Genomic DNA, 21,466 nt, shown 5'->3' on the forward strand with positions numbered 1-21,466 from the left:
ATGGTTGCTAAACCGAAAAGTCTCGAGTTCGAACCCTAGGGCAGATGAGGCTCGTTAGCTGGGGACAGCCACTCTTCTAGGAGAGACAACTCCAAAATCAAACAACTGCTGCCATGTAGCTTGTTCTTGGTTGGACAAAGGCTATGGAAGCAAATCCAAAAAGAAAAGCAGGCTGAAATCTGAGTCAATGGCATCAATGGCGCATAACCAGTTGACACGTAATCCTTAATTGTTTTGAAGCATGGTCGAGTCGGCAAAGCTCATGGTTGATAAATTCGAAAAAAGTCTCGAGTTCAAACCCTCTGGCAGATAAAGCTCGTCCCTCCCAACACTAAAAATTAAGAACGAAGAAGAAGAATAGTAGGCTAGTAGGTTAGTATCACAAGGCGGAGATCCGGGGTACAGTCAGCATAGGTTGACTCCATTTATGGGGTGACTACACGAGATTTTTGTTACTTTTTTAGCATCATTGGAAGATGTCGCCTGATTTTATTTGTTATAGTAAACGAGCCGACCCGCTGCGTATCATACGCCGCTATTTAGTTGTTTTTTTTTCTACTTTTCAGTAATTTATAATTTGTGAATTCGACAGTACCAAAGCTGCCATTGAAAATATTTGCTTAAAAACACTACCCCCCCCCCCCCCCTTACGTGAAAGCAGCCTCCTCTTAGTTACCTCCTCTAAGTTTAAAATCGTTTCAAACTAAATTATCTGCCCCTAATAGCCGTCACCAAACCCGTCTCTGTGATTGTAAAATGTAAACAGAGTGAACACCGCTCACCAGATCATGTGGGGGTGGGGTGGGGGTGGTAGTGATAGTGATAGAGAGGAAGAGAGAGGACTGCAAAGGCGCGCTTGCAGCTTGTTTTCTAACTGATCCCAGAAGAGAATTATATATATATAGATGATAACATTTCTGGACCAGTGTTAAAAAGGTTAAATTATGAATGAGAACTTCTTCTTCTTCGTTCTTAATATTCGTGTTGGGTGGGAATCCCCTCCAACACAAGTAAGTATACGTGAAAACTGGTTATGCGCCAGTGAGGCATATTTGCTTTCATAAATTACAAAGCGGCAGTACAATGGTGGCTGTCCTCAGCTATCAAGCCTCATCTCACCGAGGGTTCGAACTCGAGACTTTTCGGTTTAGCATACATGAGCTTTACCGACTCGACCACACTGACCGTGGTTTAGATGAATAAAACTCTGTTGCTAAACTAAAACAACCCTAGTCGAAATACTGTTTTATTTATAACGTTATTAATTTCACCAGTAAAAGATATTAAAATAAAAAATATATCTATGCTAATACTTGAAGTTAAGAGACCATTGTGTTACCCATTACAATACTGCAACAGTTTTAATCCAATATTTATTAAAGTAACCCCTGCCAAAAAGCCTGTGTTACGTGCAGTGTAATGTTATCAACACTAGAAGTACACGCACAATTTTTCTTGTCCGTTCCTAAATGAAGTGTTGGACGTGATTTTCTTTAACACAATTAAGTTTATGTGTCAACGTGTTATGCATCGTTGGATCCGATATCAGCCTTTTTTCTTTATGGTATTGGCTTTATGTGTTATGCATCGTTGACTCCTATTTCGGCCTGTTTTTTTTTGTATTGTGTTTTGTATATCAAAGAACAACCAACCAGAGGCGTTCCGAGGGGGGGGGGGGGACATATGTCCCCGGGCGCCGACCTTAGGGGGACGCCAAATTGTAAGTTTGAGGGGGGGGGGGTGCAAATGAAAGGTTCGAGGGGGGTGCAAATCGAAAGTTTGAGGGGGGGGTGCAAACGAAAAGTTCGAGGAGGGGGGTGCAAATGAAAAGTTCGAGGGAGAAAGTGCAAATCGAAAGCTTGTCCCCGGGCATGGTCGCTACGCCTCTGCAACCAACAAAGCAATAGTGGCTGTAATCAAGGTGGACATAGTCCCCTGAGGTTCCAGGAAACCCGAGCTGTTTAAGTAAATAGATCGAGCCCTGGAAACAACTGACGCTCTTTGAAAGTTTCCTTTTTTTTTTCTTTTTATTTACTACTAGACTTACCCGTCATCCCTTGGATAACTGTGGGTTTCGGGGGTCATCTATAAATGACATCACGTCTGTCAATTATCATCACAAAATAACCAGACCCCACATTAAAAAAACACCGATTTCGGCTGAGCTTAGGTCTGACCACACTATCCCTTCATATACTGACGTCACAGTTGACCTACTCAACTCTACTTCGCCTGCCCAGTGTCCCGCCAAGTCTCAAACTTTTCAGTTGCAAGTATATGTATAAATGATGTATGAGCAATGTGCATAGTGCGCTTATATATCAATTTATTTCCTGTAAACTTGCGTCGTATTTTTTTAATTCAGTGCATGTATTCTAAACATATACTTAAGTTTATAAAAAGTAAAAAATGTATACTAAATATAAAACAACTTTTTTTTATAACATAGTAAAAAGTATATAAAAACAAAATTACAAAGACATAATTAAAGGGTTTCAAAGAGTTTGTCTTATTTCCCTAACTGTTGGTATCTGCTGCTTTGACTACCGCAAAATCTTTCGTAAATTTCAAAGGTTCCACCCAAAAAACCTTGTAACGTACACGAGAAATACCTACTGTATCATATTGAATTTAAAATATACTTCAAACAAAATAATTATTTTCTAAACAAATCTGTGCCACGTAGCTGTCAAAGAGTGATTTTATGTTTATGACAGGACCACCAACTGACAACATGGCAAGCAGTAACAACACATTTATTTCAATTTCAAAATGTTCTACTATGCTCATGCAGAAATCAAAGGAGCATGTTCAACGGCAATTAAAAAATTGTAGACATGTTGTTTGAACAGAGCTAATGTTCACACACAGTTCACTACGTGCTTTCGTGCTATGTTTACACTTACAATTAAACGCGCATAATCTGAAAATCATACCGACTAAATCGTGAAACCTTGAAACCTTGAAACTAAAATTATCCCGATATGTGTTAAAGAGTAAATATCAGCTCAAATCAGAAAAAAAATGTCCACCGTCATCTCTGTTTAACTTGTGTGTTTGACGTGCTAATGAGACTAGATATGTTGACTCATGCTCAGATAAAACCATTGGATCCGGTATAGAGGCGCTGGAATAAAATGGTTTGTAAATATCATATTCAATAGTAGAGATGTATCGTGCTGAAATTGTGCATGTCTAGTTACTGGTATAGTCAAATGTTAAGGTTATTAAAACACAATTTAAATTGCTATAATAAGAGTGTTGTGGTTTAGGGTTAGGTGTGGATTAGAATCATGTTTTTCCAATACGTCGAACATAACGTGTCGTCTACTTCTTGGTCTGATACAAGTTTCTTTGAGGTCCCAACTCCTTCGGGAAAAAAGCTGTGGTTTTACCAGTTTGAAAGAATCTTAGCTCTTATTTTGTTACCTGTGGTTTCGATTTTAGGAATTTTGGGAAACATTGTCAGTATTGTTATAATACTGAAGAGCGGACTCCAGAAAACTGCAAATATTTTGATTTTTTCATTGGCTATCGCGGACACCATTTACCTTGTGGGTATCAACAATATCCCGCTACAGGTCTATATCAGAGGGCATGAGAAGTTTGGATTCTACGACACGCGGACCGCGGCCATGTTCCTGTACGGAATGTTCCACCTTCAAGTCCTGCTGGAGACTGTCGGTAAAGTGTCGTCGATGTTACTTCCTGTCCTCATCGTCGTTGAGCGAATCATGGCCGTGTTTTTCCCACTGAAGTTTACAACTTTACTGACGCCTGCTAAAATTAGACTTGCTGTTGTTGTTATGTACCCGTGTAGTTTACCACCATATGCTTGTTACCTCACAATGATTAAGTTCTCATATGGATTCGATCCTGAGACAAACAGAACAGTTGGGCTAATCTACCGTGCGGACAATTTTAACCAAAACGGACAAACGTACAATACCGTATCTAGTGTATACGCGACGCTCTGCGGGCCAGTGGCCATCTCGTTTATCACAGCGGGCTGCATCTGCATCAGTCTTAAGCTCAGAGCTCAACTGAATAAACGGCTGAGAATGATGACATCACAATCTATTTTAAAATCAGATATAGCCACACGCATTTCGAAAACAAAAAGCATTAAAAATCTACTCGTAAAGCTACATCCAGTTTTTCAAAAGATATTCCGAACATCTACAATTTTCATTAATAATCAAGAATCTTCGACATTCGAACAACGTCCCAATTTACAGGCCAATACAAAGACAAACACGAAGACGACAAAGATTCTTTTGTCCGTGTGTTTTGTCTACTCGATAACTGCTACTTTCAATTTCCTCTCTGATCTAGTTTTCAACTCGTCTATGCTTGGCTACGCCTTGGGTTCCACGCTGCACCGGTGCGGGATACTAGCGCTCTGCATCAACAGCACGGCCAACTTTGTCATTTACGTCATGTTCAACCGGAACTTTCGAGAAGTTTACAAACAGCTGATGTGTTGGCGTGTAGCGAGAAAAGGTTGACCGCTACTATGGGCCTGGTTTGTATTATGGCTCGTTGAGTCTGGTTGATAAAGACTAGAAAACAAATGTCAATCAACAGTTTTCTGTGCTGTCAAGTCAAAACAATATATTTCATCCACTTTAACAATGTTGATAAAGTTCAGAAGCTGAGGCTTTTTGGTGATAGGATCACGAACATTCTCTTCTTGTAGCTTCTGCTATAGAGCTTGCATTGCATGGTTGTGGGCTTACAGGTAAATATCCTTAGAGGAAATACTCGAGACTTAGGTTTGGTTTTAATATTATTGACGATGATATACATTTTGTTTAACGTTTCCTAGGTACTTAAGGCTTTTTTGTATGTAATCTATATAAAATATGGTTTGTGTGTGTTTGGGCGTGCGTGTGTGTGTGTGTGTGTGCGTGTGTGTGTTTGTGTAAGGTATTGTTACACTTGCCTAAAAAAAATTAAATCTTTTTTCGTTACATCAAATTTTGGGTTTTGTGATTGCCTGTTATGGCTACATTCTCTTACATGAAGCTATTCGGATATTTGACATTCGGATATTTTGATTTTATCACTGGGTGTTTTTGCTTTCCATGGGAGGGAACTTAATTAATAATCAGTTTTCTGAAAAAATAATTTGACTCAAGAGTATTAAATTTTTGTAACGAAATGTGTTATTGATGAACGTCCTGTGATAAAGACTATATCCTGAAATTTAGAATTCAATAAAAGTGTACGTGTTTTAAAGAAACACGGACAATTTTAAAAGGGGACTCTAACCCTAATAAAAATTTCCATTTAGCATTTATTCCACCATCAAAGCTTGATGGTAAACTTCAAATTGAAGAAAATTCACGCGACGTAAAAGTAATGATTTTAAAAATCAAAGCACTATTAGGCATCATAGAATATAATTCCTGGGAGTTCACCCTGTAGACCGGCTGGCCAGTTGACACAGCTAGTTGCTCGGTTGAGTTTAACTTAATGCATTGTTGTTGTTCTTTTTTTCCCACGTTTTCTTTAACTTGCTTTCGCGTCTTTCCAATCAAATCTTGCGATCGAAATTTCGGGCACTTCTCAGTGAGCTAGCGTGCTGAAATTTTCAGGAAAGCTTTGTTTCCGATGACAATAGAATATTCAATTGTTATTATTACTAAATTGATCCATGGAAACATTTTATTGATCATTTTAGACCGCTATATAATTGTACAAAAAACGTGGGGGAAAAGGGACATAACCCAGTAATTGTAATTTGATGAAAACAAGGTTCGGTACTCTCCCTCTTTTTGCTTACTGAGTAGTTGTCACGCGGTGTTTGTGTACAAACAACCAGAACGTAACAACTGGTGGCCAGTATGGGGGAGACGATATGGTCGAGTGGTTTAGCACACGATTGCTAACCCACTCGACACGGGCTCAAGGCACGTGTTTTTTACGAGTTGTCTTCGTTTACCCAAACAAAAAAGTGAATGCGAAAAGATAAAATCGATAGCAAGATTTTAAAGCAAACAAACAGACAAAGACTAAAAAGTAGAAAATAATTATCATTAAAAAAGTTTTAAAAACCCCACGTTTTCTGATTGAACTAAAAAGTAGAAAATAAATGCTATACATCACAATAATGCAAGCGTTCACTCTACTATAAGCGATGAAAAACGTGGGGCGCCGTGATTTTCTTACAGTTTCTAATACTGTTGACTCTCTACAAGCTCCTTAATAAAAGTCAATAGTATTATCTAATCAATAGTAATATAACTTTTACATCTTATATTAACAATGACCGATAAAAAACTTTTACTTCGGCGCCCCACGTTTTTCATCGCTTATAGTAGAGTGATCGCTTGCATTATTGTGATGTATAGCATTTATTTTCTACTTTTTAGTTCAATCAGAAAACGTGGGTTTTTTAAAACTTTTTTAATGATAATTATTAAAATTTAGAAGTGGCTGCTAATAGCTGGAGCATGCCTAGCCGATACCTTATGTTCTAACACAAATTACAATGCGATTTCATGCTTTGTTTACACTTATACAAACATAATCAGAAAATCACACCGACAAATCATGCTCCTCCTGTCTAAAATCAATTTTACTTTCAATCTTAAATTATCCCACGAGTTTTTGATGTGTAAATATCAGCTAAAACAACGAGAGAAAAAAACTTTCCACCTTCATCTCTGTTTAACTTCTGTGTTTGATGCGCTAATGGACGAGATATGTTGATTCACGCTATCAGATAAAATATTCTGATAAGACTAGAGGCACTGGAATAAAAAGCTTTGTAAAACCGCATTAGACAGTAGAAATGGCACATGATGCATGACATTTTTTAGTGACTTTTTAAACTAAAATATATTTATAAAATAGTGGTATCGTGTTTTTGGTATATGTGGATTAGAGAGTGTTTTTTCAATACATAATGCACAATTTGTCGTCAAATTCGTGGCCTGATACAAGCTTCTTTGAAATAACATCAAATCCAGAACAAAAGTCGAGGTTTTACCAGTTTGAGAATATCATATCTTTTATCTTGCTGCCTGTGGTTTCGATTTTAGGAATTTTCGGCAACATTGTCAGTATTGTAATATTATTAAAGAGCGGACTAAAAAAAACTGCAAATATTTTGATTTTTTCTTTGGCCATAGCAGACACCATCTACCTCATAGGAATCAACAATATTCCGTTATTGGTTTACGTTGAAGGGCATGAACAGATAAGGTTCTACAACACGCAGACCGCGGCCATGTTCCAGTACGTAATTTTCCACCTTCAAGTTCTGCTGGAGACTGTCGGTAAAGTGTCGTCGATGTTACTTCCTGTCCTCATCGTCGTTGAACGAATCATGGCCGTGTTTTTCCCTCTGAAGTTTACAACTTTACTGACGCCAGCTAAAATTAGAATTGCTGTTGTTGTCATGTACCCGTTTAGTCTACCACCTTATGCGTGTTACCTCACAATGATTAAGTTCTCATATGGATTTGATCCTGATACAAACAGAACAGTTGGGCTTATCTACCGTGCGGACAATTTCAACCAAAACGGACAAACGTACAATACCGTATCTAGTGTATATGCGACGATCTGCGGGCCGGTGGCCGTCTCGTTCATTATAGCGGGCTGTATCTGCATCAGTCTTAAGCTCAGAGCTCAACTGAATAAACGGCTGAAGATGATAAAGCCGCAAATTGATTTAGAGACGGATGAAGAAAGTAGAGTTTCGAAAACAAAAAGATTTAAAAATCTACTGTCAAAACTACATCCCAACGATTTTCAAAAAACATTCAGAACATCTAAAATTTTTAACAAAAATCAAGAAGATTCGACATCCGAACAAAGACTCAACCTACACGCGAAGACTAACAAACGCACAAGGACGACAAAGATTCTATTGTCCGTGTGTTTTGTCTACTCGATAACTGCTACTTTCAATTTCCTCGCTGACCTAGTTTTCAACCCGTCCATGTTTGGATACGCCGTGGGCACCGTCCTGCACAGGTGCAGCATCCTCGCGCTCTGCATCAACAGCACAGCCAACTTTGTCATTTACGTCATGTTCAACCGGAACTTTCGAGAAGTTTACAAACAAATGCTGTGTACACGTGTGTTGAGAGTAGGCTGATAGAATTAGCGTGCTATACACATGCAGATACAAATCAGAACCGGAGCCTCTTTGATGAAGGAATTTCAAACATTTCATTTTGGCCTCTTCTGCAATCGAGTAGACACAAAAGCTGATGCCGAGCGTTTATTTTATTTATACCCAAATTTTCCTAAGAGGAATTATAATCATGAGCAACCCATGATTCTTTCAAAAAATGCCCCTGTATGCGCACTTAATAAAGTATAATATTTTTTTATGCGCACCAATTAAGGAAAAGCGTATGCATGTTATTCTGACTCTTTTAAGCATTAACAGTCTAATCTGAACTTCAAAACCATACTATTAGGATAAAACGGCTTGATCACAATAGTTTCATAGTGTTTTACACCAACAGCCCGTATACGTAAACTACAACAAACTTGTTACTGGTTGTCAAATTAAGTGACTCAGCGTATGTAGTCCCCAACTTTAGTTAGATTTTGTGTGTGGCCTACGATAATGTTAATTTACTCAAACAACATGATTAGTAAGGAAGTTATTAGCATATCCAGTACCACGTGATCCAAATTAGCTTCATTGATTAACTTTGTACTCTTTGTACGTACTTTGGTCAACATGAACACACTTAGCTTTTGTCGTACCCAGCATGATTTGGACAATGGGCGTAACTGTTTAGTACTACTTGGGTGAACGGTTTTGATAATACCCAAAGTCAATAATATATTTTACAAAAATATGCTTCGATTTTATACATGTTAATCTTTATCTATAAAAGCAAAGTGTGTGATGTTTGTTTGTTTGTTTGTTACTCATACCTATTAGATCTGGTACTTGCAGGCAAGTTGCTGGGAAATTATTCTTGACAAAGTCTGATGTTCATTCTCTTTTTAACTGGAGAATTAAAGTCACCTTAATAATTGAGTTTAAAGTGTCCGAAAACAGACCTAACATAACCGCGACCTTGTATGAACAATTCATTTTTAAAGTGTTTGAAATAGATCGACTACTTGCAGATGCGACAGTAGGCACCTTGAAAAAATACCAGATTTTCAGAAATATCACTAGTAGAGGGAAAGTAAGCAACGAGCTGTTTTGTTTTTAGAATCGCGTGCTGTTGCTTTTGTGAGCGTAGCTCAATGTAATGCTCTTTTATTTTTCCTAAAATATTTTGAAAACAAAAACATACGCATAAATGGCTGGAGCAACTGCCTAGCCGATAACGGCTGGTATTCTTTTTAATACCTAAATAAATTTGCATTGTTTTTTTTTTAACTAATAAAATGTAGATCTATACTTCAAAACAACAAGTTATTGGAATTAATTTTCTGAGAATGTACATGCTTAAGTATAAAATTGTAACTATGTATTGGAAAAAAATTGCCCAGGTTCAAGAAAGATAGAATATCAAAATACAAAATTTCTTTGATAATTAGTTGTATGATTTTCTTTACATAAATAAAATTCTAAATTGGTTTATTGTATGAGTATTTCATAAACATGTTTGTAATTTTCATTATGCTTTGATAAAAAGCCAGCAGTTGAAATACGTTTTGTTTATATGCTTGACAATGAAATAAAACATACAAATCTAAATGTTACCAGGTATTTTTTTAAAAACTAAAGGTAAAGTTTATTGTAAAAGAAATGAAAAAAAAAAAAATACAGGTTAAATCAATGAATGAGCCTAGTTATCAATTGATTGAGCTTTACATACATATAGATCGATACCTATCACAACAACGGCAAACTACGAATCTAATCGATCCATAGTCTAACTGACAAATAATCAATCGATTTCACGTCACCAAGCTAAATTAGACAATCACTAACACAAACATAATTAATCGATGATCTCAGACAAAATAACTAAAATTATATTGAGACAAGATGCTAGTTTTCCATTATTTCATTAGCGATTTCCGGTTACAGGAAACGGTAATAATCTACTAACGGCTCTTTAAAAGCCAATAATTTAACTACCATTACATTTAGGTAGACAAAAATTAACAGACGACTATGACGTTTTATGCGCACGTTTATGTCTGGTAATCGGAAATGGAACTTTATTTATTTCCGTGGGAACACGATAACTTGAGAACTGTTTCAGGTACGTAACAGATTAAGATCACTTTCAAGTTTTAAAGTAAATTCCGGTATCCGGAAATGTTAGCCAACTCTATTTTTTGGTTTATAAAAATCGTAAATTATCAAATAACTTGAGTGCTATTTTAGCTAGCTAGACGTAATTTCATACAAAGACATGATCTTGTTGGCGGTTCCCTTTAAGAATTATTGATTTCCGATGACCGCAAGTATTGTATTTTACATCATTTCCGATATCTCAAAAATATCTTAAAAATAGGTAACCAAAGTGTCTTTTAAAAAGTAGTAATTTATTATACCCTCACTGCTAGTGTTCTTGGACGCACAATAATTTTTTTTGCGCAGTTTTTATTATGTTCAGAAAGAAAAAAATGTAAAAAATCAAAAATATATAAGATTATACGATTAAGTTTAGAAGAGATCACTCCCATCTTTTTTATGTGGTTGTTAGTTTAATCTCTCTCAACTCTGATACTGAAACAACGAAATGGTAAACAGAAGTCAAAATATAGAAATGGTGTTGTAAAAAAACAGTATAGAACTGGTGCATAAATAAATTTCCCAGAATTAAGGTTTCATTATTTTTTGTTGTTGCAAATCTGGCTTGTTGATCAAGCCGTTTAACTCAGGCTATGTACACATGTTTTTACAAATTTGGAACACAGATGCATGTAAACTGGTTGCAGAATTAAATGGTTTTACTCTAATTCATTTATAATGGGTTAATGTTGATTTAAAAACCTTTCTGCAACTTCAAAGAAAAAATACTACATTTAAATAAACAACGGCTATGTATTATTATATCAGTGTCAAATATTCATAATGGTTTTCAGCATTTATCATCGAATATTGTCACATTTAGAGCTCCGTTTATTAAATATTATTTCCATTCATATTAATGAAGATGGATAGATCATGGCAATGTAAAAATCGATCAAATACACAAGAACAAATATTTTTCAAAAATTCCGATTTAGATCACATCAAAGTGAAAGACTTTGCCCAATGCTCGTGGTCTGTTGACTTTTTTCACTGTCGTGCAATATTGTGCGTTATATGTGAGCAGTGGAAAGGGTGCGTCATATGTAAGCAGTGGAAATGGTGCGTCATATGTAAGCAGGAGACATGGTGCGTCATATGTAAGCAAATATTAATGAGAGGACTGGTGTAAGTAAACGAAAAAAAACTCAGTTTAAAATTATTGACAGCGATAATTTTTACTCTCATTACATCCGATTAAAGATACGTTATTTTTGCGATGATAAAAGTGAGAAGTTGTTTTAATACTGATTAAAACTTTTATATATTTTCACTTTTTTTTCTATTTTCCCTGTTTATTTTTCAAACTAAACTTTTGTTTCGTTTCTTTAATAACCACCATGTTACACAGAAGCGGTATCCTTGATCTGTGCATGAATAACAAAGCAAAGTGTATCCTATATGTCGTGGGTAAACCAGATTTTAGAGTCGAACACGAAAATTTACTACTAGAAGCAAAAACTCATTTCTTGCTTCAAAAACAATCTATTTCTCTTCGTTTTCAATTGTACTGTTGCAAGCAATCTCCTGTAACACAATTAAGCATTATATACAGAGATTCTTCCAGGCATCTCTTCGGCCCCCCGAAAAAATTCTACAGCCCCCCCCCCCTCCGAACGAAATGAAATTTATATAATTTATATAGAAAATATATACTTTTAACATTGTCCGCCCCCCCCCCCCCGACAAAAAGTCTACCCCCCCCCCCCCCCGAAAATTTCAAGTGCCACCCCCCCCCCCCCCCCCAAGAGAAAAAAAGTCTGGAAGAAACACTGATTATATATCTAATTGTTAAGCGCCATGTAGGCCATTTACTCCGATTTCAGACTGCTTTTCTTTTTGGACTTGCTACCATAGCCTTTGTCCAACCAAGAACAACAGTTGTTTGATTTTGGAGTTGTCTCTCCTAGATGGGTTGCTGTACCAATATATCGAGCCTCGGGACATTTCGATTTAGCAACCATCAGCTTTATCGAACCGACCACACCGTTCCTATAAACAAAATCTGAAGAATACTAAACAAGTTACGTAAATCTTGTATATTATGAATATGCACGTATAACTTCGTGAAAAAAAAACCATATAACAAGAAACTATTTAAATAGATAAAGTGGGCTGATAACAAACATAGCTAACAAAGAAGAAAGTAAGTCTATTTTTGAATAAGATTAGTAACACATAGGAAAATAAAAGGCTCATATTTCTTAGGTTTTTATTCGGCTTTTATAAAAGGTTTATCTGGTAAGACAAAAGATAAGCTAAGATACTCAACGTTACTGGAATTTGAAAAATGGCGGCACTTTTTAAAATGGTTAACAATAGTTTTACTGTGCGTCAATTAACAGATCAATAAAACGACTAATACCAAATGTAGATGTTATAGGATTGTTTTTAATATAAAATGTATTGTCCCAGAATTGTTAAGGGGAGGTAACTCGTAAAATACAAGTAAACGTATGAAAATTACTAGTTGTTTCTCTTTGACCATCGTTGCACTAATAAAACTAATAGGTAGAACTCATTTTAGTCGTTACTGCGGATCATTTCTAACCCACTCCTTATTAAAACGAGTTTTAAGTATACATTCCTGTTTTTAACACAATAGAAAAAGACTTAATTAATCAATTATTTATGACTTCAAGTTTCGACTATCTTAAAACCGGTTTGGTTTTGTTTGACTTGGATTGTGCATGTAATATTTCTTTTAAATATTTTTCTTCAGCAATTCGATCATAGGTGTTCAAGAAAAGGCTCAACAAAAATGGAATTACATATAAAAAAAATATCTGATAATTGCACTGGTATGAATAATACGCTACATAAAGGCAAAACCTTTTTCCTAGCTCTAATTGCAGAAGTAATAACACTTTTATGAAGCGAGTCCGACTTGAACCAAAATCTTAACTCAATTTCATTCCTTTATTTTGTTACAACTTTCGATTGCGGTATTGATTTCCAAATTCTCAACCTTATTTTAGTCACTTCTTGTAAGGTAATTTTAGTCCCATTTTCAAATCCTAGGGATTATTTCACTACTTATTTTCATTCTAGCAATAGTTTCGAAATTTCATAGAGCGAATCTAGTATTCATTGTACCTTTAGTGGTTAAATATTACTTTTAAATTATTGTATACATTCCAATTTTATCTGGAGTAAAACCAGACATTTACATTCTATTATCCATTCTACTTTCTGTTGATCTTAATCATTTTACTTTTACGGGTTTAAATTTCATTATTACCTTCCAGTATTCTTCGACGTGTATAGCTGCTCTATATGGTATTATTTTATATCTTTTTTTTTTACAATCTTTGTTATTAAGGTATTAATACTGTGTGGTGTGGTCAGGATTGGGCTTAAAGCGGTTTTATTTTTATATTTGTTTTATAAAGATTTTAGGACAGTAAAAATGTGTGTATAATGGCAATCAAAATTATGCAAGGATACAACTATCAAATTAAAAATATTTAATTTCTGATAGTAGTAATTATATTTTAATATCACAGTACCATTATTCCAATATCTTACCAAAAAACTATACAACGACTAATACAAAATGTAGACGTTATAGTATATGTTTTATTACACATGTATGTTTTTTTATTTCGTTAGATTGTAGGGTAGGGTAGGGACAGTTATGGAAAGAAACTCTGCCTTAACCTCATGCGACACTGAATCCCATTGTATTAACACGTCCCAGATTGTCTATGGGAGATAACTTGTAAAATACAGCTAAACATATAGAAATCGGGAGTTACTTCCTTAACCATTGTCTCAAAAATAGGAAGAACTCAGTTTAATTTGTATTTCTTAATAGTCCCTACCAGAAATTCAAACATAATGTTGTCACCTCTTTATTGAAATAAGTTTCACGTATATATTCATGTGTTTAACACATTAAAGAGATTCATTAACTCACTTATAAATATTTCCAGTTTCAACTCTTTAAACCAGTCAGTTTCGTTTGAAAAAAATTTTATTTCTACTTTTCAGTAATTCATAATTTGTGAATTAGACACTACCCAAGGGGTCGGCAACCTGCGGCTCGCGAGCCGCATGCGGCTCTTTTGATGTTAAGATGCGGCTCTCCAGCTCCTTGCACAAATATTAATAGTTATATTATTTCATTTTCAAAACTCATACCAAAAATTATACTGTAAAAAAACACAAGTTTAAACAGAAGAAAAAACTCATTGGAAAACAGTGAGAATTGGTGAAGTAGAAAGTATACGGACAGCCGCTTGGGCACCAGGCCCAGTCGCACAGCCGTACTGTGGACAGCCCCGTGGCGACCTTTCTATGCTTTCAACTACTAAAGTGCCGACTTTTTCGAATATCGGTAAATGGTGAATGTTATTTTATTTAGAATGCATTTCCTTATTCGTCCGTAAACACAAATTGTTTCAAATTGTTTAAAAGCTAAATTATCTGCCCCTAATAGCCGTCACATTGTAAACAGTGTTTCTTCCAGACTTTTTTCTCCGGGGGGGCACTTGAAATCTTCGGGGGGGCGGTAAACTTTCTTCGGGGGGGCGGACACTGTTAAAAGTATATATTTTCTATATAAATTATATAAATTTCATTTCGTTCGGGGGGGCGGTAAAAATTTTTCGCCCCCCCCCCCCCCCGAAGAGATGCCTGGAAGAAACTCTGATTGTAAACATTCGGGGTGAACCACAGCTCACCAAACTGGTGGGGTGGGGTGGTAGCGTTAAGCCTAGAGAGCGGTGTAGGAACGGCTAAGCCCTTACGTGTTGGTGTCTCGCATGGTCCCACGTAGAGAATCTATATATATAATTCTCTTCTGGGATCAGATAGAAAACAAGCTGCAAGGGCGCCTTTGCAGTCCCCTCTCTTCCTCTCTATCACTACCACCCCCACCCCACCCCCACATGATCTGGTGAGCGGTGTTCACTCTGTTTACATTTTACAATCACAAAGACGGGTTTGGTGACGGCTATTAGAGGCAGATAATTTAGTTTGAAACGATTTTAAACTTAAAGGAGGTAACTAAGAGGAGGCTGCTTTCACGTGGGGGGGGGGGGGGTGTTTTAAGCAAATATTTTCTATGGCAGCATCGGTACTGTCGAATTCACAAATTATAAATTACTGAAAAGTAGAAAAAAACAACTAAATAGCGGCGTATGATACGCAGCGGGTCGGCTCGTTATATAGATTGCTCGATGGTATGATTTCGGGTTATTATTTATGACATAAATTTGAAAGTATCGTTTGTTATAAAGGTATTATCACTCTGTGGTGTTGTTAGGATTGTGCGGTTTTACTTTTATAAATTTTTTTTATAAAGAATTTAGGAAAGTAACATGTGTGTATTAAGGCATTCAAAATGTTAAAATGTTACAGCTGAAAGCTATGTTATCTGTAAAGTGCTAGAGCTGTCAATATGTGACACTTCTCGGGGGGGGGGGGGGCATACACGTTTAAACCCAAACCACTCCTTTTACCTACTGCCGTATAAACCGCTGATTTCATCTTACATCAAACTTTATTACCTTTAGTAATTTGACATAAATATCAACAATACACAGTCAGTCAGATTATTAAAATTAATATGTAACAAAACAATGCGACTCTTAACTATGAAAAGATACACATCACATCCAAAAAACAAATTTTAGAGGAAAAAAAACCTAAAAACATGTTTTCAAAAATATTTATTATATATACACACACATAGATCATGACATCAACTGAAGAATTCAATCAACATAATGAAATAAGACATTAAGATATCATCATAAAAACATACGAATATAATGAAGTCTACGGTTTTTTTTTGCTGTTCGTTGACATAAATCGAATCATGTAACATAACTAAAAATATTAAAAACAAACACCAGAGATTTATGCTGTATTTAATTTCAAATAGATAACCTAAAATTTTGGTAATTATGGAATTTATACGACGTTTATTGTTTACCTAAAAATAGTTAACACGGTAGAATAGTTTTCTTAAATTAAACAGGACCCCCAGGCGTAAGATTTAAACTACAACTCTTCAAATTATTTTTTGTGATATTTACAATGTACATAAATTAATTATGATATTATTTTAACGTTAATGGAATGAAACCAATATAACATAATTTATATGTATACTACACGATTATATGAATCATTATCGCAGAGGCGTAGCGACCCTTCCCGGCGCCCGGGGACAAACTTTTCGATTTGCACCCCCCCCCCCCCACCTCAAACTTTCGATTTGCACCCCACTCAAGATTTCGATTTGCACCCCCCCCCCCTCAACCTTTCAATTTATTTTTCCAACCCATTTTGGCGCCCCTAAGGTCGGCGCCCAGGGACATATGTGTGTCCCCCCCCGCTCCGCCCCCCCCCCCCCCGCACTACGCTACTGCATTATCGCAAGGATACAATTGTCAAATGGAAATTCTTTAATTTCTATGATAGTTGTAATAATATAAGCCTACTTATATTACAGAATCATTATTCCTATATCGTAGCAAAACGAAGCGAATTACTGTAATCTTATAATCAATAATAATAATATCAAAGTATCAGTTATACTATTAACACAGTATAAATGAAACTTACATAATACATGTATGTTTAATTACAATATTAATGATGCACATGGTTTAAAGTAAATTATACTAAAAACTTAGCAGTATAATTAAAGTTTTATTCATAGTATCTACACATTTTTTTTACTCAAATTATAACTTAAATGAGACATTATGGTCATGTATGTCGTCAGTTACAGTAACATACAATCGTGTTGGTTACATAACATACGGAGTTAACATAAGATACATAGTCACACATCTTGTGATGTGGTATTTACATTGGCGAACAGTAAAATATGTACACATAGGTAACAGCCATATGACTTGAATGAGATTTTACGTTTTGAATTTACTATGCGATAGAATGATAGAAAGAGTAACAAAAAAAAACCAATAAGTATTGGGTTTAAATAAAAACATCGTAGTGGGATAGGGGTAAAAATCAGACAAAATAAGACACAGTAAGAAATGGTGGGATGAAAGAAGATGAAGATAAAAATGTATTTAAAAAATAAATCGAAAATGATAGATAGAAAAGCTTTAAGAAAAAAAAAACTCATTTTTTTTTATTAGGAAAAACAAAATTTGAAAACAGGATTCAATTGGTTTGGAAATAACAACAGATAAATGCTTATTTACAAACATACAGATGTATTTTATTTAACTAGATATTTCTAGATCAACACATTATAAATATAGACATTTAATTAGTCAAATTTCATTTTAGTTTACTTCCCTTAGTAATACCAGCTAATTTTATATATATTCAATATAATGTAATAAATGAGTTCGTACCTAAGTCCCTTTCAACATATAAACATGCTGTTTACATATACCAACGCTCAAATGTAGGACTGGAATAAAATCATCCATTCTTGCACCGGATATTCGTCACAGCAAGGTCTTATAATAATCTACATCAGTTCTATTTATAACTACAGCAGCAAGATATATCCGACGAAAGGGCGAGAGTTCGAAAACCAGCCAGAATGTGGGAGGCATTTCCTAGCAATCAAGATTCCAAAGCCTAAGGTAATTGACTCCGATATATGAATAAAATACATAATTATAATTTAACTCATTTTAACTCTTTCAAAACAACAAGAAAAGATGAAACGAAGATTGTGGTGGCACCAAAATGCCATTTACAAAGTTGACTAGATTCATATTTTTTAATTATTTTGTGTGTATATATATATATATATATATATATATATATATATATATATATATATATATATATATATATATATATTACGTATATTGTGTGCGCCTATCTGCGTTTACTAAAACCTATATAATGTTAAAAATTATGCTTTCTAAAACAGAAATGAAATAATACTGATGTGTTATAAAGTTTTTCGGTAAAAAAAAGTTCCAATTCACTTTATGATAATTAAAACCTAATACAGCGTAGTTTATAAATATTAGCATGCCCATTGTTTTAATTTCCTTTTAAAAGTGCTATAATATTATCACATCTTCTGAAAATGTATTATTTTCTACGAGGATAGGTACCTTATAATTATGTATACAAAATTTAAAACAAATTCAGGAACGGTAATTCACTCTTCTTGCTAGAGTAATTCCCCTTACAAGAAATAAATAATTTTATATTTATTTAAAACTGTTCACAAAAAAAGCCGAAGTTCACATATAAGTTATTTTAATTACAAGGGAATGGTTTGTCTTATATCAAGGGCGGCTACTCCGAGCTGAAGTATGAGCTCTGCATGGAGTAGAGTTTATCTATAGGGTTGATGACGCCCCCCAGCCCCGGGCCGACGACCCCGGGGTGCTGGTGACTTTCTGACATGAGCACGTGATCGAAGTGGTCCATCCCATCCTCCAGGCCCACGGGGGTGTCAGGGTACATGCTCTCACTGCCATCTTGGCCAGAAAACATGTGATCTGTGAAAATATTATGGGAAAATGTGATATGGAGGTATAAAAAAATGTGATGTGTGAAAATATAATGGGAAAATGTGATATAAAGAAAAACGTGATCTTAAAACACAATGGAAAAAAATGTGATGTGGAAGAATAAAGAAAACATATAATCTGAAAACACAATGGGAAAATATGTGGAGGTATAAAGAAAAACATGTGTTCTGAAAATATAATGGGAAAATGTGAAATAAAGAAAAACGTGATCTTAAAACACCATGGGAAAATGTGATGTGGAGGTATAAAGAAAAACATGTGTTCTGAAAATATAATGGGAAAATGTGAAATAAAGAAAAACGTGATCTTAAAACACCATGGGAAAATGTGATGTGGAGGTATAAAGAAAAACATGTGATCTGAAAATATAATGGGAAAATGTGATATGGAGGTATAAAGATAAAATGTGATCTGTGAAAATATAATGGGAAACTGTGATGTGGAGGTATAAAGAAAAACATGTGATCTGAAAATATAATGGGAAAATGTGATATTGGAGGTGTAAAGAATACATGTGATCTGAAAATATAATGGGAAAATGTGATGTGAAGGTATAAAGAAAACATGTGATCTGAAAATATAATGGGAAATTGTGATATTGGAGGTATAAAGAAAACATGTGATCTGAAAATATAATGGGAAATTGTGATTTGAAAGTTTTAAGAAAAACATGTAATCTGAAAAAACAATGGGGAAAATGTGATATGGAGGTATTGAGAAAAGCGTGTGATCTGAAAATATGATGGGAAAATGTGATCTAAAAGCATAAAGATAAAAATGTGATCTGAAACTACAGTGGTAAAATGTGATGTGGAGGTATAAAGAAAAACATGTGATCTGAAAATATAATGGGAAAATTTGATGTGGAAGAATAAAGAATAAAAATGTCATCTGAAAACACAATAGCAGGAAAACAATGCCCGAATAATTTCTATGCGTCTTTGAACATTTCATTACACATTTGTTCACTGAATGCCACAGTGCCCACACTTACACCCCCCCCCCCACACACACCCCACACATACATACAGGCTGTAGTGTAAGTTAATACGAAGGTGTAACTTACTGGAATGTGTGGAGAGGTCGTACGGCCGGAGACTGCCGGAGTACCTGCTGTCACTGGCACTGGATAGGTCTGGTGGAGGAGATGACGTAGAGGTTACCACATGGGTGTTTAGATAACAACAGGCTTATATGATGAAGACATGTAAATAAGTACCCTTATATAAATGTACATCAATGTTATATATATATATATATATATATATATATATATATATATATATATATATATATATATATATATATATATATATATACAAACATATATATATATATATATACATATATATACATATATATATATATATATATATATATATATATATATATATATATATATAGGGGCCCTACATGTATATATATATATATATACATGTAGGGCCCCTATATATATATATATATATATATATATATATATATATATATATATATATATATATATATATATATATATACAAACATATATATATATATATATATACATATATATACATATATATATATATACATATATATATACATATATATATATATATAGGGGCCCTACATGTATATATATATATATACATGAGTTTGATGATTTTAGATGTATGCATGTGCATGTGTAGAAGTCGATATCAATGAAGATGTTAAACCCACAGCCACAAACTCCCCCATACCACATCCTTCTACACGTTGCCAACACCCCCCATCCCACCCCTTGTTTTAAGTATTTCTTTCAGGCATCGCTTCTAGGGAGATATTGAACCCCCTCCACCCAACATGGACGAAGTAGAATAAATGTACCATCTACCCCCACCCCCTGCCCCCCTCCCTCACACCCAGACTTACATGTAGAATGTTCCGCAGACAACGGCTCATCGCTGCTGTTGTTATCCATATTACAATCGGACGAATCGCTGTCCTCCTCTGGTTTTTTCTTCTTCTGCGACTTGGCGGATTTCTTACTGCTGTTACTGTCACTGTTGTTGTTGTTGTTATTGCTGTTGTTGTTGTTGGTTTCAAGATTCTGTTTGCGGGCTATTTTCTTCACCTTTAAATTTTAAAAAAGAATACATTTCAATAACATACACATAGTTTATATATTTATATATATATATATATATATATATATATATATATATATATATATATATATATATATATTATTATTATCTGAATAGTTGGGCATACTATTAACCAAACTATCCATTCATATGCATAAGACAAAACAATTAAACTCTTCTTCGTCTGCCCAATGGACCGCCAGGGTTAGTTTACTTGGATTATCAATGAGTTGTCCTGAATTATCAACGGGTTACCTGGATTATCAACGGGTTACCTGGATTATCAACGGGTTACCTGGATTATCAACGGGTTACCTGGATTATCAACGGGTTACCTGGATTATCAACGGGTTACCTGGATTATCAACGGGTTACCTGGATTATCAACGGGTTACCTGGATTATCAACGAGTTGACCTGGATTATCAACGTGTTATCTAGATTACTCACCTTTGCTCGTTGATTCTGGAACCACACCTGCACGACACGGACACTTAAACCTGTCTCTGCTGCCAGAGATTCGCGCACCTGGAATAGGTAAGAAAATGTTGCGTAAATATTCAAAAACCTTAAGATGGTCTATGACTAAAACTTATACTAAAGAACGCTTTCTTTTTTTTTGTTTTTCGA

General features: G+C 35.0%; 1 protein-coding gene across 1 annotated transcript in view; it reads right to left on the reverse strand.

The window, feature by feature from the left end:
• Positions 1-18,147: 18,147 nt before the first annotated feature.
• LOC131935194 (LIM homeobox transcription factor 1-beta) overlaps positions 18,148-21,466 on the reverse strand; it is a 79,317-nt gene continuing 75,998 nt past the window's right edge. Inside the window, exons 6-9 of the mRNA XM_059291568.1 lie at positions 21,287-21,364; positions 20,623-20,824; positions 19,796-19,864; positions 18,148-18,696 (exon numbers count right to left, since the gene is read on the reverse strand). Coding sequence (XP_059147551.1) covers positions 18,491-18,696; positions 19,796-19,864; positions 20,623-20,824; positions 21,287-21,364 — 555 coding nt within the window. The 3' untranslated portion in view covers positions 18,148-18,490. The remainder of the gene's footprint in view (positions 18,697-19,795; positions 19,865-20,622; positions 20,825-21,286; positions 21,365-21,466) is intronic.

The sequence above is a fragment of the Physella acuta genome, unplaced genomic scaffold (genome assembly GCF_028476545.2).
Source record: "Physella acuta isolate Inbredline_101_S28 unplaced genomic scaffold, ASM2847654v3 ptg000135l, whole genome shotgun sequence".
In the NCBI taxonomy this organism is placed as follows: Eukaryota; Metazoa; Mollusca; class Gastropoda; family Physidae; genus Physella; species Physella acuta.